The sequence below is a fragment of the Rhinolophus sinicus genome, chromosome 14, assembly GCF_057876585.1.
Source record: "Rhinolophus sinicus isolate RSI-liver-muscle chromosome 14, RSI-T2T, whole genome shotgun sequence".
NCBI classification, from domain to species: domain Eukaryota; kingdom Metazoa; phylum Chordata; class Mammalia; order Chiroptera; family Rhinolophidae; genus Rhinolophus; species Rhinolophus sinicus.
Window position 1 is genome coordinate 137,714,819 of NC_142514.1, and position 16,668 is coordinate 137,731,486.

The following is a 16,668-nucleotide window of genomic DNA, read 5'->3' on the forward strand; positions in this document are numbered from 1 at the left end:
TATGTTAATACCAATAAAAATCACTAAAAAAGCTATACAAAGAGAAACACTCATAAACATTATAGATATGCTAAAGAGGGAACTCTAAAAAATGTTCAGTTCACTCAGGAAGATAGGAAAAAAGAAAAAAGAGAAACAAAATACAAAACAAACAGAAAACAAAAAATAAATTGGCAGACAATCCTTAATATATTAATTATGTTAATGTAAATGACCTAAACACATCAATTAAAAAAGATTGGAAGAGTAAATTAAAAATTATATAGTGAATTAAAAACTATATAATGTACAAAGGAAACTCACTTCAAACACAATATAGGCAGGCTGAAAGTAAAAGAATGAAAAAGATATATCACACAAACAGTAAAAAAAAAAAGCTTTATTAATATGGCTATGTTAACATGACATAAAGGAGAGTTCAGGCCAAAGAAAATGACCAGAGACAAAGAAGGTCATTACATCATAACAAAAGTGTCAATCCACTAAGAAGACAGCAATTCTAAATATCTATACACCAAACAACAGAACTGCAAAATGGGGTGAATTATAAGATGAAACAAAAACTGATAGAATGAAGGATAAACAGACAAGTCCACAATTATGTTTGGAAATTTCAACACTTTTCTCTCAACAATTAATATAACTGGACAGAAAATCAACAAGGATATAGAAGAACTCAACAACACCACTGTGCAGCAAATGACTAATTCAGTGGACCTGGAGTGTGCAAACATTGCACATTCCAAAGAAAGGACTGGCTCTTGACTGGTTCCTGGGAGGTAACCTGGCATACCCGATGCTATAAGAATGTCTTTGTATGTCTGACACCTTGGGCCACACCATATGCTAATAATATGATTGATAGTAAATGCCTGTTTTTGTTTGCCTGGAGCCCTAAGTCATGCTATATCAGTTTGACCTCTGGGTAATAAATGTAACCACGAGTATAACAAGTTGATTTGTGTTTTGTGAGTCCTTCTAGCAAATTATTAAACCTGAGGGTGTTCTTAGGGACCTCTGATGCAACCATCAAACATGATCTAATAGACATTAACACAACATTTCACCCAACATCAGCAGAATATAAGTAGATTATTTTCTTCCTGCCACTTCTTCTGCCTCCCCCAACCCCACTCTGGTTAAAGCCATTGTTTCTCAGTCTAGTTGTGTAGGACACAGCTCCCTGGCCCATGCTGGTGTTATGAGCCTTGCTCTCCTTCTCCCCGCCCCCCACACCAGCTGTGGCAGTCGGTCTCCGGTCAGCTGCTCACAGCAGCTCACGGCAGCTCTCGCTGGCTGCCAGCAGCTCACGCTGGCCACCGGCCACTCATGGCAGCACATGGTAGCTCATGGCTGCACACAGCAGCTCGAGGCAGCACACAGCAGCTCGAGGCAGCACACAGCAGCTCATGCCAACCTCCGGCCGCTCATGGCAGCCCAGCTCCAGGGAGAGCTGTTGTTCACAATCTTAGCTGTAGAGGGCTCACTGGCCCATGTGGGAATGGAACCAGTGATCTCGTTAGGAGCAGGTGCTCCAACCACCTGAGCCACTGGGCTGGCCCAGGTTCTTTTCAAGCACACATGAAACATATGTCAAGACAGCCCATACTCTGGCCCATAAAACAAACCTCAACTAATTTAAAAGAAATGAAATAATAGAGAATGTATTCTCTGATCATAATGGAATCAAACTAGAAATAAGAATGATAATAGGAAAATATCCAAATACCTGAGTGTTAAACAACATACTTCTAAACAATCCATGGGTCAAACAGAAACTAAAAAGCATACATTGGACTGAATGAAAATAAAAACACAAAATATCAAAATTTGTGGGACACAGCTGAAGTAGTGCTGACAGAGAAATGTACATGAAATGCTTACTAGAAAAGAGGAAAAGTCTCAAATCAATAATCTAAGCTTCTACCTCAAGAACCTTGAAAAAGAAGAACAAAATAAGCCCAGAAGAAGCAGAAGGAAGGAAAAAATGAAGAGCAGAAATCAATGAAACCAAAAATTGAAAAACAGATAAAATAAAAAATCTGCTTTTTTAAAAGATCAATAAAGTTGACACATTTCTAGCAAGTCTGACAGAGAGAGAGAGAGACAGAGGCTCACATATCACCAATATCAGGAATAAAACAGTATATTGCTACAAACCCTGAAGACATCAAAAGAAAGCAAGAAAATAGTATAAACAACTCGACACACATAAATTTTGACAACTTATATGTCAAATGGACCAATGAAATGGACCAATGCCTTGAAAAACACAAACTACCACAACGCACTCAATACAAAATTGATAAACTGAATAGTCTTGTAACTATTAAGGAAATTGAATTCATGGTTTTAAAACTGCTCCCCCCAAAAATTATAGGCCCAGATGGTGTAACTGGAGAATTTTACCTAACATTTAAAGAATTAACAACAATTTTACACAGTTTATTACAGAATATAGAAGAGGAAATAACATTTCTCAATTTATTTTATGTAGCTAATATTACCCTGATACAAAAACCAGATAGACAGTAGAAAAAAATAAAACTATAAACAAATATCCTTCATGAACAGAGATGTGAAAGTCCTTAACAAAATATTAACAAGTATCATTTAGAATATATAAAAATAATTTTAGGGCTCAGTTGGTTGGAGCGCGAGCTCTGAACAACAGGGTTGCTGGTTCGATTCCCACATGGGCCAGTGAGCTGCAACCTCCACAACTAGCTTGAAGACAACGGGCTGCAGCTGAGCTGCTGGAAGGGCGGCTGGATGGCTCAGTTGGTTCGAGCGCGAGCTCTCAACAACAAGGGTGCGGGTTCAATTCCTGCATGGGATGGTGGGCTGCGCCCCCTGCAACTAAAGATTGTAAAACGCAACTGGACTTGGAGCTGAGCTGCACCCTCCACAACTAGATTGAAGAACAACTACCTGGAGCTGATGGGCCTGGGAGAAACACACTGTCCCCCAATATTCCCCAATAAAATTTATTAAAAAAAAAAAAAAAAAAGAATTTTACACCATCACTAAGCGGGGTGCATTCAGAATACAAAGCTGGTTCAATATTTAAAAATTAATCAATGTAATCCACCCACCATACTAACAGACGACAGGAAAAAATCATATAATCAAATCAGTTGACAAAGGAAAATAAGCTGACAAAATTCAATACCGATTCATGATAAAGAGTTTCAGAAAATTAGGGATAGCAACTTCCACAATTTGATCATCTAAAAAAACCACACAGCTAACATTGTACTTAATGGTGAAAGACTGAATACTTCTCTAAGATTGGGAAATAGGCAAGGATATTTGCTCTCACCTCTCTTATTCAACATAGTCCTAGAAGTTCTAGCCAGGGTAATAAGGCAAAAAAGGAATTCAAAACCACATACATTAGAAAAGATGACACAAACTGTCCCTATCAGCAGCAAATCTCAAGGAATCTTTAAAAGTTTCCTAGAACTATTAAATTCAGCACGGTTGCAGAATACAAAATAAACATAAAGAAAATCAATTATATTTCAATATAATAGCAATGAACACATGGGCACCAAGATTTAAAAATACAATACCATTTACAATTGCTTGAAAAATGAACATTCCAGAATGATGATGAAAGAAATCAGAGATGATCTAAATAAATGGAGAGACACACTGTATTCTTAGATTAGAAAACTCAACATAGTAAAGATGTCAATTCTTCACAAATTGACATGCAGGTTTAATGCAATCCTATCAAAATGCCAACAAGATTTTAAATATAGACAATATTATTCTAAAATTTATATGGAAAGGTAAAGGAACCCAAACAGCTAAAAGAATTCTGAAAAAGGAGGGAGAAAAATCAATCTATATGATTTGAAGAGTTATTGGATAGCTACAGTAATCAAGAAAGTGTGGTGTGGCATTGCTGGAGAGATAGACACAGATCAATGCAACAGAATAAAAACCCTAGAAATAGATCCATACAAGAATACCCAAATAATTTTTGAGAAAGGTGTAAAAGCAATTCAGTGGAGAAAGGATAGCCTTTTCAACCAATGATCCTAGAGAAGTTGGACATTGATAGGTAAAAAATGGACCTTGATCTAAGCCTCACACCTTATACAAAAACTTACTCAAAATAAATCATGAACTTCAATGCAAAATGTCAAACTATACAAAACTTTTAGAAAACAACATGGGAGAAAATCTAGGGTTTGGCATTGAGTCCTTAGGTTTGACACCAAAAGCATGATCCATAAAAGGAAAATTGGCAAATTAGACTTTATCAAAATTAAAATTTTTTTACCCTGTGAAAGACCCCATGAAGAGAAGGAAAAGACAAGGTACAGACTGGGAAAAGATGTTTGTGAGCTACATATTTGATGAAGGATTACTACCTAGAATATAAAAAGAATGCTCAAAACTCAACCGGAAAAAAAGAAACAATCCCATTAGAAAATGGGTAGACACGAACAGACATTTAAGCAAAGAGGATATACGGGTGGCAAATAAGCACATGAAAATACGTTCGACATAATTAGACATTGAAGAAATGAGATAAAACCACAATGAGGTATCAGTATATGTGTCATGGAAGAATGGCTAAAATGAAAAATAGTGACTACACTAAATGTTGACAAGAATACAGAGAAACTGGGTCACTTATACATGGCTGGTAGGAATGTGAAATGGTAGAGCCACTCTGGAAAACAGTTTGGCAGTTTTGAGAAAAACTAAACATACAACTCTCATAGAATCTAGCAATTCCATCTTGGGGATTTATTCCAGAGAAATGAAAACTTATATTCACATAATAACATATAAACAAATGTTCATAGCAGCTTTATTCATAATAATCAAAACGTGAAAATAATCCAGGTGTCATTCAACAGGTGTATGGTTAAACTATGGTACATTCATATCATGGAATACTAACTACTCAGCAATAGAAAGGAATGAACTATTGGTACACTCAACAACTTATATTAATCTCCAGTGAATTTTGCAAAGTACAAAAGGCCAATCCCAAAGGTTATATATACTGTATGATTACATTTATATAACATTCTTGAAATAAAAAAATTATAGAAATGAAGGACTGATTAGTTGTTTCCAGGGGCAAGGATAGGGGGTGAGGGGATGGGGTAAGAGGGAAGTGGGTGTGACTATAAAAGGACAACACAGGGATTCGAGTGGGGATGGAATTGTTCTATATCTCGACTTTATCAATGTCAAATTCTGATTGTGATATTGTACTATAGTTTGATAAGATGTTACCCATTAGAGGAAACTGGTAAAGGGTACAGGGGATCGCTCTTTAATTATTTCTTACAAATGCATATGCTTCTAAATTACCTACAAGTTTAATTTAAAAAAAAAAAAGAATAAACCTATAAATCATACTATTTATTTATTGTGCACCTATGGAAGGTACTCACATGAATATTATTTAATCTTTATGAACTCTATTAAGATTATCACTATTTCCTCAATGATATTTATGGAACATGGATTCTTTGTGACATTAATAGCCTTCCTTGAAACATGTTCTATAAAAGGAGTTCCTTAGTCAAGTAGTCTGAAGAACATAAAAACAATTTCTTTTACTGTAGGATTTTTAAAGGCCTTTAGTATACATTATAAATATTCAAAAGGAGGCCATCATTGGAACTCTTCTTTTCACATGATGCCTTTTAACAACTTGCTTAAAGAACCAGTATTCCTTGTAATATACCACAAAAAATGTTGGATTATAGTTTTCAATCAATATCCCTGCTGGAGTTGGGTTTTATGTGTCATTTCAATTTAGGCTATAGATTTATCACCTGAATGCACGCTAGTCATAGTGTTGCTGACCCAATCTACTTACCATGTAACAATATAAATAGATCGAAGTACTAATGTGAAGACCAACACTCCATACATGACCTGAATAAGAAAGGAAAAATGAAGTTAGGAAAATCATTATTCTTTGACAAAGTATATAAAAATAGCCCTCCTAATTAAATGTAAACATTTATTATCTTCAAATATTTTAAAGAACAGAATTTTTAAAAAATATGTACTTATATAATTAAGAGTCATGCTAACCTTTGATGAAAAATTAAGAGTCTGCTTGTAAATAACTGATATCAGAAGTCAAGTTTAATTCTGAATGGTTACATGAAATTTTAAACGTCTGTTGAAACCTGAACAAATGTTGTAATTTTGCCGCACACTCCCTTGATCCTTTCCTTCTCTTTAAGTAACTGATTCTACTTCCCATTTTATAACAGTATAAATATGAACTCTTTTAAACTCTCCTCCTAAATGTTTCTGCATTCATAAATGCGTCCTCTCCCTGCATTCTTTCTCCCATTTCAGTCTCCAAAGAAACAGATGGCCATTTCTTCTTGACTGAGGTAAATCTAATTTGAGTTCTTTATTCTATATGCTCTTACATATTCCTAGACTTGGCTCTATCAACTAAACCTCTTTCTCTTCTGTATTGAGCAATGGATAAGTACTACCATGTTTCCCCGAAAATAAGAACTGGTCTTATATTAATTTTTGCTCCAAAAGACACATGAGGATGTATTTTCAGGGGATGTCTTATTTTGTCATGTACAACAATCTACATTTATTCAAGTACATGACATTTTCTGGAACATCGTCATAACGTACTAAATGCATCCGTCTGGCTGACGATCTTAACTGGGGCTTATTTTGATGGTTGGTCTTATTTTGGGGGAAATACAGTACTACCTGGAAAACTGAACTGAATGGGAAGACTGAACTTTTAAAAGTATGAAATATTACATACAAAAAAATTGGATACAATATAAAGGTACAGTTTAATGAACACTTAAGTAGCCAATAGCTGGGAAAGTACCATTCAGGTCAAGAAATGGATCCCTGTTAGCACCTGAAAATGCTACTTGTGTCTCTTCCCAGTCCAGCCCTCTCCTTTCCTCCTTAGAGGAAACCATTCTACTGACTTTCATAATAAAAATTTTCTTGCTTTTCTTTACATATTTACTAACTTAAACTGGTCTCCTAAACATGTTCCTAAATAATATTGTTTGTTTTCCTGAATTTTAATTTGAATTGAACTGACTTTGAATTTATAGAATAATATTGTACGCATATATTTTTGTCTTGTCTTTTAAAATTCAGTTATGTTGTGTATATAGTCATAGTTCATTAATTTTTGATGTTATATACAATTTAATTGGATAACAATTTATTTATCCATTCTTGTATTGATGGACAGTTGGGGGTTATTTCCAATTTTCCAGTTTTCACTGCTACAAACATTCTTATTCACATATCCTAGTATACATGTACAGAAGTTCCTCTAGGGTATGTACCTAGGGATTTTTAATCTCTAAACTTAGGATATAAGCCATAGCTACATACAAACTTTCATCCTGCCTCCCTTCCTATCAGCAAACATTAGCACTATACACAGTGAAGAAAATATTCATTACTGGAAAAACACATGGAAATTGCAGCACGGGAAATTATATGAATAGTTTGTTACTTTTATTACATGAATATAGTGTCAAATAGGTCTAAAACACAAAATGAAAAATTGATGGACATAAACTTACAAAAATTAACCTCTAATTTCCAAATTTGTTTTTTTGTGGTTATGACTTTTCTTTCTTATAAAGGCAAACAAAAATTTATAAAAACTGAAGTATTCTTCATATAAATAAACTTATTCTTCATTTCTTATACTGTGTCAATTAATCTTTCTAAATAAAGAGGTAATTACATAATTACATCACTTCAAACTATAATAAACAGGAAAGTGAATGCGTCCTCTCCAGTAACATCTACCTTAGTACATCTGCTTTCAGCTGGCCTGTAGAAAAGCAAGGCACAATCATGTGGTTTTGGAATTTATTTTAAAAAATAGATTTCAGGTAGATGGTTATTGTGTAGCTTCGTTTTTAAAAGTTATGGGAACATTTACTTTTTATATAAGCACAAAATATTCTAAAACTACAAGGCCTCTGATACTCCTGAAATATGTGTTTATTCATTTCTTTATTTTTGTTTGCTAGTTTGTTTAAAGAATGGTGACAGGAGTCAAACAAATCCAGGTTACAATCCTGGCTCTGCCCCTAAATAACTGTGTGACCCGAGGGCAAATTACTTAATGTCTCTGAGTTCATTCACCTTATCATGTGGACAATAATCCCTCATTTGTAGGACGCCTGGGGAGATTAGAGTCTGTGTAGTAATGAGCATTGTGCCAGGCACATGGTGGCATTCACTAAACAATAACTCTCTTGATTTAGGGTCTGCCACTTCATTTCACTCTGGTTTCATTATGGGATGCACTTACATCATTATTTCCTACAGCAAAGTTCCCTGTGTTTGCTTCCCTCAATCTAAATAACCTCCCACCTCAAAAAACTTATTAAAATATATATTAGGGGGAAAATATTCAAGAGTTTTCAGTCTATATTTTCTAGAAATTAACAACATAAAAATGACTTTATACGTGTATGTGCATGCTTCCTGTTTTTTCCACTTATAAGAGTAATGCTGCCCTGTATTACCAACTACCAGTAGCCGGCTGAGCTGGGCGTTGGCTGTTCCAGGTATATTCCTGTTACCTACACCTCGCTCCTGTAGGCACCTGAATTTTGCAACCTGTTTTAAACAGTGAGTTTTCTTAGGACATCTACCATCTCATTTCCAGAAGTTGTATCTATATGTAATTTACCAGAAATGGAAAACATAAGGCAGGCAAGTCTTGTTAAACAATCAAATGTGTAATAATTTTTAAGAATTACCTGATGGAATATAGGCTCCTTTACCTTAAGGTAAACCTGCAAAATATTAAAACACATGTGAATGAAGTGCATTATGGAAGGTAAAGAAAACCTATTCCCACAATTCTGCAAATCCCAAACCTCTCCTGCGTTTTCCAGTCCCGCCACTCAGATCTGACTCCATCCATGCAAAACCAATCGGATTGGGTGGCAGGCCATAGGAGGGCTAGTCCCTACAGCTGAGTCTCCCCCCCCACCCCCCCAGTGCTGTCTTTGTCATGGTAAACGACACGTTTCAAAGCCGCTGTGGATGATTCTGGCCTCTTAGCCTCTGCATCAGCCTCAACGAGGGGCAAAGATGCTCTGCTACTTGTGAGGCTATGCTGACAATCCCGTAGCAGACCTGTTCTACAGTAGAAAGAACACTGGACTTAGGAGTTAGAGACAGGGGTTAAATTTTGGACTCTGCCACTTACTTGGTACAAGCCTTAAGCAAGTAAGTAGCAATTATTTAACCAAGACTCATTTTTCCTTATCTGGATAATGGGAATAATAGTGGTGAGGAATAATAAGTTAAAATAGGTGAAAGTGTCTAGCATATAATAAGTGAAAACATTTAAAACAATTTTTTTGTGCTTTCTTGTGCTTCCAAAAACCTCTAACTCACTCACCTGGATGCATTCCCAGTTACAAAGAAACCTGTTTTAGGCTCCAATGTCATGTGGGTGATTAAGTTCAATACCTATTTAAGATTTAGCATACATTTATTGCCCTATTGGAGTATATCTTTGAAATGACGTGATAGAGAGGAGTCAAAATTCAAATTATAACCTTGAAATGCTCCCATCGCTTATAAGACAAAGTCCAAATTTCAAAGCCTTTCATGATCTCACTCTTGCCTTTCTGTTTGGCCTCATTGTTCTCTTATGTTTCTTTCATCCTAGGCTCCAGAAAGTGCAGTGCTTTCCCAAATTTTCTAGCTTCATGCTTCTGTATCTTTACACATGTTGCTCTTTGCTTTGTTCAGAAATCCTTCCCCGCTGGCAAACACTAATCTTTCAAGATTCAGCTCAAACTATACCTCTTTCTTGAAGCCTTTTCTGATTCTTTCTTTATTCAACGGAAGCAACTACTCATCCTCCTCTGTATCCTCACTGTCCATGTATAAACTTCGAGGCACTAGTTTGTTTCTCTCCCCTACAAGGCAATAATCTCTTTGACAGCAAGGACTGTGTTTAGATATCTCCATATCCTCATTTAATGTAGTGCTGATCTCACAAATTTTATATAATTTTACTATTTCTTATTCCTAGAGGAAGTTCCTTCCCTCACTACAAGAGGAGATTATTTCCTTTAGGCATCCATAGAGCTTTAATAGTAAGATGTGTATGAGACATTATATCTCTAATTCTAAAATCAGTAAGGAAGAATGCTTGTAATCTCTGAAATTTGTTATTTCAAAATACTAATTTCCCTTTTTATAGTTTCAGATTCCCATTGTTACAAATAAAAGCAATACAAGAGTGCATGCCTCTTAAAGACTTTTTTTAAGGCAAAAGAATTATGGAGCCCTTACTATATGCCAGGTATTAATTCTCACAACTAATATGAAATATATACTATTATTATCTTCATTTTACAAATGATGAAAACTAAAGCAGAGAGTAACCTGCCCCAGGCCCCACAGTTATAATATTAAGTAATAGTGTTGGTCCAAACTCAGATCTGATAGACTCCCCAGCCTATGTTTCCAACCACATCAGTTCTTAACTCACAAGGGGGTTTAGTCTTGACTCTGCCACCAATTCTCCATATAAACTTGGTTGGCCCGGCAAGTCACTAAAACTCTCTGGACTTCATTCTCTTCTTTGATACAGTTACAAGACTTCTTTTCACCTCTGAAATTCTAGGATTCTCCCATGATTAATGAGTACGTAGTTTATGTAAAGGACTATGTAGAAGGGCAATGTCGAAGCATAAGAAAAGAGTCTATCTGTGTTCTTTCAACCTCCTATTCACCTTTTCAACTCACTGAAAGCTAGTTTCTGCCTCCATCAATCTATTTCTGACAGTATCCTTATTAAGGTTACCTAGTCTTTTAATTGAAATTGTTAATGAGTCAAACCTCAACCTTCATTTAACTCATCCTCTCATGAGAAGCAACTAATATTGTTATTCCTTCTAGAAATCTCTTTGTACTCTGTAGCAGACTCTCCTAGTTTTGCTATATCTTTGATTACTAGTTCTCAGTCTCCTTTGCTGGCTCCATTTCTTCCACTTGACCCTCAAATGTCAGTGTTCCAAGTACAGCATGATGACTAGTTAATAACACTGGAAATTTGCTAAGAGAGTAGTTTCCAGGTGCTCTCATCAAACCACACTAAAAAAATGGTAACTATGTGGGAAGATATGTTCATCAGCTTGACTGTAGTAATCATTTCACTATGTATATGTTTCTCAAATTATCATGTCATACACCTTAATGCATACAACTTTTACTTTAAAATGTTGATTCTTATTGAAATCCTTAGGCATTAGGAAATGAGGTATCCTAATTTGATTATAAAAAGAGTTTGTAAACTGACTAGCTTTGAATGTCCAACAGACAAATCAACTGTAACTTTTAGAGTATAATATCATAAATGTATACTCTTTTGCTTATCTCTATTTAAAAGAAAGTCCGTGTTGTATCTCTGGTCATCTTAATGGTCTATGCTAGCTCTGTTCCCACGTTTCTAGTACCACCTATACCCTGACAACCCCCAAATCCACATCTTTAGCCCAGCCTACCTGGTAAACCTCACATATCAATACTATCAGGCACCTCAATCTGAACACATTCCAAGTTAAATTTCTCTATGTCTACTCCCATGACACAAATCTTCTCATTATCTTTCCTGCAAAATCTGCTCTTCCTCCAAGTTTTCCTAACTTGGTTAAGGATCTACTATACATCCTGCCGACCAGGCCATAAACTGAGGAATCATTCTAGACAATTCCTTCTTTTTACTCCATTTCCAGCCCCTTTACTTAGTACGTCACAAGTCCTGTGGATTGTTATTTATGACAGCTTTCCATCCCCACAGCTACCTTCAGTCTGAGTCTTGGATCTTGCCTAAGCAAATGCAAAACTCCCTAAGTCTAGCCCCTGACTCCTCTAATCCAGCCTCCACAACCAATGTAACCTTTCTAAAACACACATCTAATTACGTTTTTCCTCTACTTTGAACCAGTTAATGGTTCCACACTACTATGAGGATAAATACCCAAACTTATACATGGCATATCAGGGTGTTTATAATCTGACATTTGTCCAATTCACTAAACTCATTCACGCCTCACCATTTAACACATGCTCCAGCCATATTAAATCTCTCCTAATTCTACTGGTCGGCTGATTTAATTAAATCTTTCCCCATTCCACTGGCAGAGGTAATTCAATGAGAAAATAAATGTAAACTACAGTATCTGACAAATAGTAAGTACTTAAAAAAATGATAGTTCATTATGTTGTTTCTGGGTTCTATGCCTACGAACAACGCGAGTCTATTAAGAAATGCTTCACCACATCCTTTTCCAGGGGCCTGGCGAATTCCTAATCAGCCGTTAAAACCCAGCTCAAGTGTCTCCTCTCTGAAGATTTCCTTGACCCATTCAAGCAATCTTCATCGATCCTCTTCATCTCTATTATTGCAGTTATCTTTTGATGCAATTCTTTGTTTACACGTTTGACTTCTTTACTGGAATGTACTCCTCAACCATAGCAATTGCTTCTTAGTCATCTGTATTTTCTATGGCCTGATATGGTAGGTTTGCAATAAAAGTTTGTTGAAATGAGTATCTCTTATTATAAAATGCAATTCACTTGAGGAAAAAAAGCACCCGGGTCGGATCAGAAGTGACCAGTTATCTCAACTTATTAGAAAAAGCTAACCATTAAAATAGTCATATTAGGCCCAACAGAATAGAGCCAATCTCTCTCTCTCTCTCTATTTTTTTTAACAAACAGGAGGTAGTATGTCCATCCATGAGAAAAAGTTAATTTTTTTCCATTGACACTCATATCTGCCTTTTGACTTTTGTCCCTGTGTAAGAAAACCCCAGATTTTTAAAAAAGTTGTTTCAATGTTTTGTTGAGAAATAACACCTAAACAGGAAACAAAGGAGGAGTATCTGTGAGTTTTGTGTAGAAACATTTCAGTTTGAACAGTATGAAGCAAAAGCTGGAAGCAAAATGTGCCAAACTCCATATATGGCTAGTTTACATGTTTAATCTGTTAGAAACAAAATATGACTTACTGTGGTTACTATTAAACTGAATAGAACTAAGATGAAAAGCAGATGGTAGTTTACTGAGTTCTTGGTCTTGAAACATTCAAACCTTAAAAAAAAAAAAGAAATAGAAACTTGTTTTAGAATATAAAACTAGAACAAATAGAATGCTGTTTCACCGCTTGCACGCTGGGTCTAGTGATGCCCACCATTTCATTTCCTCCCACCCACACTCTCATCTTAGAGCTCTGACTGCTTCCAGCCTCCCAGAGGCTGGGGAACCAGGAGGGGGCACCTTACTTAAACTGGGCCAATGAGAGTCTTTCTTCCAAACATTTGGAGTTTGGGAGCCAGAGACTGAATCAAATGCGGAGAGTCAAAGTACAAAGCCACATGGATTCAAGTTCTGATGCTGATATCTGGGGAAATAAACTGAATGAACAAGTAGGTGAATGAGCAGAGAAGTGATTTTCAGGGAGGAAAACATAAGATTTGAAACCATGTGGAGAGGAAGGAACAGAGAAAAGAGGGAGGGAAAGAAGCTGTCCTTCCAGTCTAGTGAGACTGTACTTCCTGCTATTGGGCTCCGTATAATTTCCTCATGTCCTTACAACAAATCAATTCTCTCTTAACTCAAGCTGCTTGAGTAGGTTTCTCTGTCTTGCAACTAATGATCCTGGACTAAGGCACACTATTAGGTAAAATGTCATTGTATTATAATTGTCGCTTTACTCATCTGTCTTCCCAGCCAGACTCTGAATTCCTTGTGTGCAGGGACAAAAATCTTTTTTTCCATATATGACTACATAGTCACTAGGATAGTGTCTGACATACAGGAAATATTCAGTAGATAAACAAATATGAACAAATATTTGGCCATCAGTTAAGTATCCAACCTTTGAGACTATTTTTTTGGTACAAGTAAGAATTTTCTCAGTTTACTAGTTAATAGGCTGTGGGAATTGGACCCAAGGCCTATTTCCTTACCTATAAAAAAAAGGTGGTCGCCCAGATGATTTTTAAGATTTCCTTTATCTTTAAACTCTGTAACTTGATGACTTACTAAAAAGAGCTCATCTGAAAGTATTTTTCTAGATCTGGGCAGCAAACTACAGCTCAAGGGCAATTTCTCAGCCTAAGCCCATTTTTGTAAATAAAATTTTACTGGCACACAGTCACATCCATTTGTTTACATATTGATGTCTGCTTCCAAGCTACAACAGCTAAGTTGAAGAGTTGCAACAGAGACCACAGGCCCACAATGCCTAAAATAATTACTATCTTGTCCTTTACCAAAAAAAATTTCAGAAGAGCTCTATTTTAATAATGTAGTTTTTGAACTATTTTGAATTTTACATAGAGGATATACTTGAGCTAACAATGATGATCACATTGAAAAGAATCAGACAACCATCACATAAGGGGTTCAGAGATGTCTTAAGTATTAGTGCTAGGGAATAGAAGGTATAGTAGAAGGTAAGGTTATTAGACTTGTAGTACAATTTTCATCTCTGACACTAACTTCATGATCTTAGGTGAGTCACCTAAGCATAAGCTTTGCTTGTATCTGTGCATGAAAAAAAGAGTTCTTCGGAAAGTAACCTCACAGGGTGACCTGATCATAAATTCCTAAAGGAGCAGGTCATGATGGGTAGTCATACCCCAGGCATATATCATTTTTAGTAAAAGGTTTCTTTGCTTTAAGCATGTCCTGTCCACTGTTTTTGTGAATCTAGGTTAACACACCTTTGACTTAAGCATAACCACCCTCAAGAAAACACAGAATCTTATTAACTGTCCTGTAATCCAATCCCTGCCTTGCTTTCTCCCACCTTTATGTAATCTTTTTTAAATTCCTTCCTTAATTTCAAATGCATAAAAGAAACTGCAAAACTGTTATTCTGGGAGCATTTGAGATCTTGCTTCCTGGCACTGTCGTCAGTTTTGGCTCAAATAAACTCATATACAAATTCTCTACAGGTTTGGACGTTTCTTACATGGACGTACCCTTAGACAAGTTACTAAATCTCTCTGTGCTTCATTTCATCATCTATAATACATGGACAATATTCATTTATCTTGCACAACTGTGAGAATTAGAGATGACTTGATATCTCTAGAACAATTACAGGTACAAAGTAGATAAATACTATTTTTATGGCATAATATATAAAATCTTTATCTAAATTTGTATGCATTCATAACTCAAGAAAAGCAAATTATGCAACTTAAGTCAAATTTAAGTAAGAGTTTATCTAAATTGGCTATAGGGCGTTGAGATCACAAAAGTTATAATCTTTTACAATATTACAATCTCCCAGTAACAATGAGTTACAGTGCTTAATTTACTATGAGGCAAATATGAATTTTAAATATACCAAACAATTGAATTTTAAACTATATCAAACAACTTAATTTTAAACTTAAGTACTTACATGCAGTACACAAAAATACAACAGCTATAAATCATTGGGAGTTCATCCAAAAGCTGTAAGAAACAAAGGCAGATAATAGGACTTGAATATTGTAGAGCTGCAATTATTATGTAAATCAAAATAAAACATCAGAATGATTAAGATGGCCACCTCATTACCTCTTTTAGTAGCTCTTTTACATATTTATCACCATCTAATTTACTCTGAGTGTGCATGTTAAGCCATATTTAGGCCAGGAGCAGAAACCTTATCTTAAAAGCCATCTTGCCTTGATCCTGTCTTGCTTTACTTCCTAGGGGCCTGGGCGGTCTGGACGGTGACCTGCGGCCAGTGTGTGGAGCTGGAGGGCTTGGTCACACCCTGAAACCCTTTGTCAATGAAAACCCCCTGAAGCATTGCAGGGGGAACAGCCTTGCTTACCCCCACCTATAAAACTCCATACCCCTCTTTGCTCAGGGAGGTTATGGTTTTTTCTCTCTGCTCTCACCTGACCTCCCGCAGCTCAAACACACCACATAAATTCTAATAGACTGATCTTGGTCTCCCGTGACTCATTCCTTCAGCCATGCCTAACAGTGTATATTTAGTTTATTGTTTTTGAACAAACAAGCTTATCCATCCATCTGTCTGCCCTAATGTATATACCTAAGTAGCTCAGATCATTTGGTATCACAAACTATGGTATCATACTTCCAGGAAAGAATGATGCCCACCATCGTTCTGTGGGTCTCCATCAGGTCTGTGGGTCCTAGCAGTATTCTTTGCATTTCTCCCCCTTCCTATAGCACTTAGGATGGATAAAATGTCCACCAATATATACTAGAAGAGATATTAATAGTCAGGAAGTCATTTAGTTAATCTAAGTAACCTATGTCTCTGAAAAATAGTATTATCATCATTAGCAATAATAATAATTATAGCTATTATGTATTCAGCTACAAGCTAAGTGTTGTAGATAGGTTATTTCTAATCCTTAAAATAATACTACAGAATTTATTTATCCACTAGATATATAGTTAATTAATTCTTTAATAATGTATCAACTATGTACCACACAATGTGTTAGAAACTGAAAATACAATGAAAACAAGACACGGTCACTGCCTTAAAGGAATTCACAGTCTAGTAAGGTAGAAAAAGTGAAAAACACGTAATTAAATATAGGGTAAAATTCCAACAAAAGAGGCACACAGAAGCCAGAGAAG

General features: G+C 35.9%; 1 protein-coding gene across 1 annotated transcript in view; it reads right to left on the reverse strand.

Annotated features, from left to right (window-relative positions):
* ACER3 (alkaline ceramidase 3) overlaps positions 1 to 16,668 on the reverse strand; it is a 107,722-nt gene that overhangs the window by 22,370 nt on the left and 68,684 nt on the right. Inside the window, exons 4-7 of the mRNA XM_019726419.3 lie at positions 15,464 to 15,516; positions 13,056 to 13,137; positions 8,778 to 8,813; positions 5,858 to 5,916 (exon numbers count right to left, since the gene is read on the reverse strand). Of these exons, the coding sequence (XP_019581978.1) occupies positions 5,858 to 5,916; positions 8,778 to 8,813; positions 13,056 to 13,137; positions 15,464 to 15,516 (230 nt within the window). The remainder of the gene's footprint in view (positions 1 to 5,857; positions 5,917 to 8,777; positions 8,814 to 13,055; positions 13,138 to 15,463; positions 15,517 to 16,668) is intronic.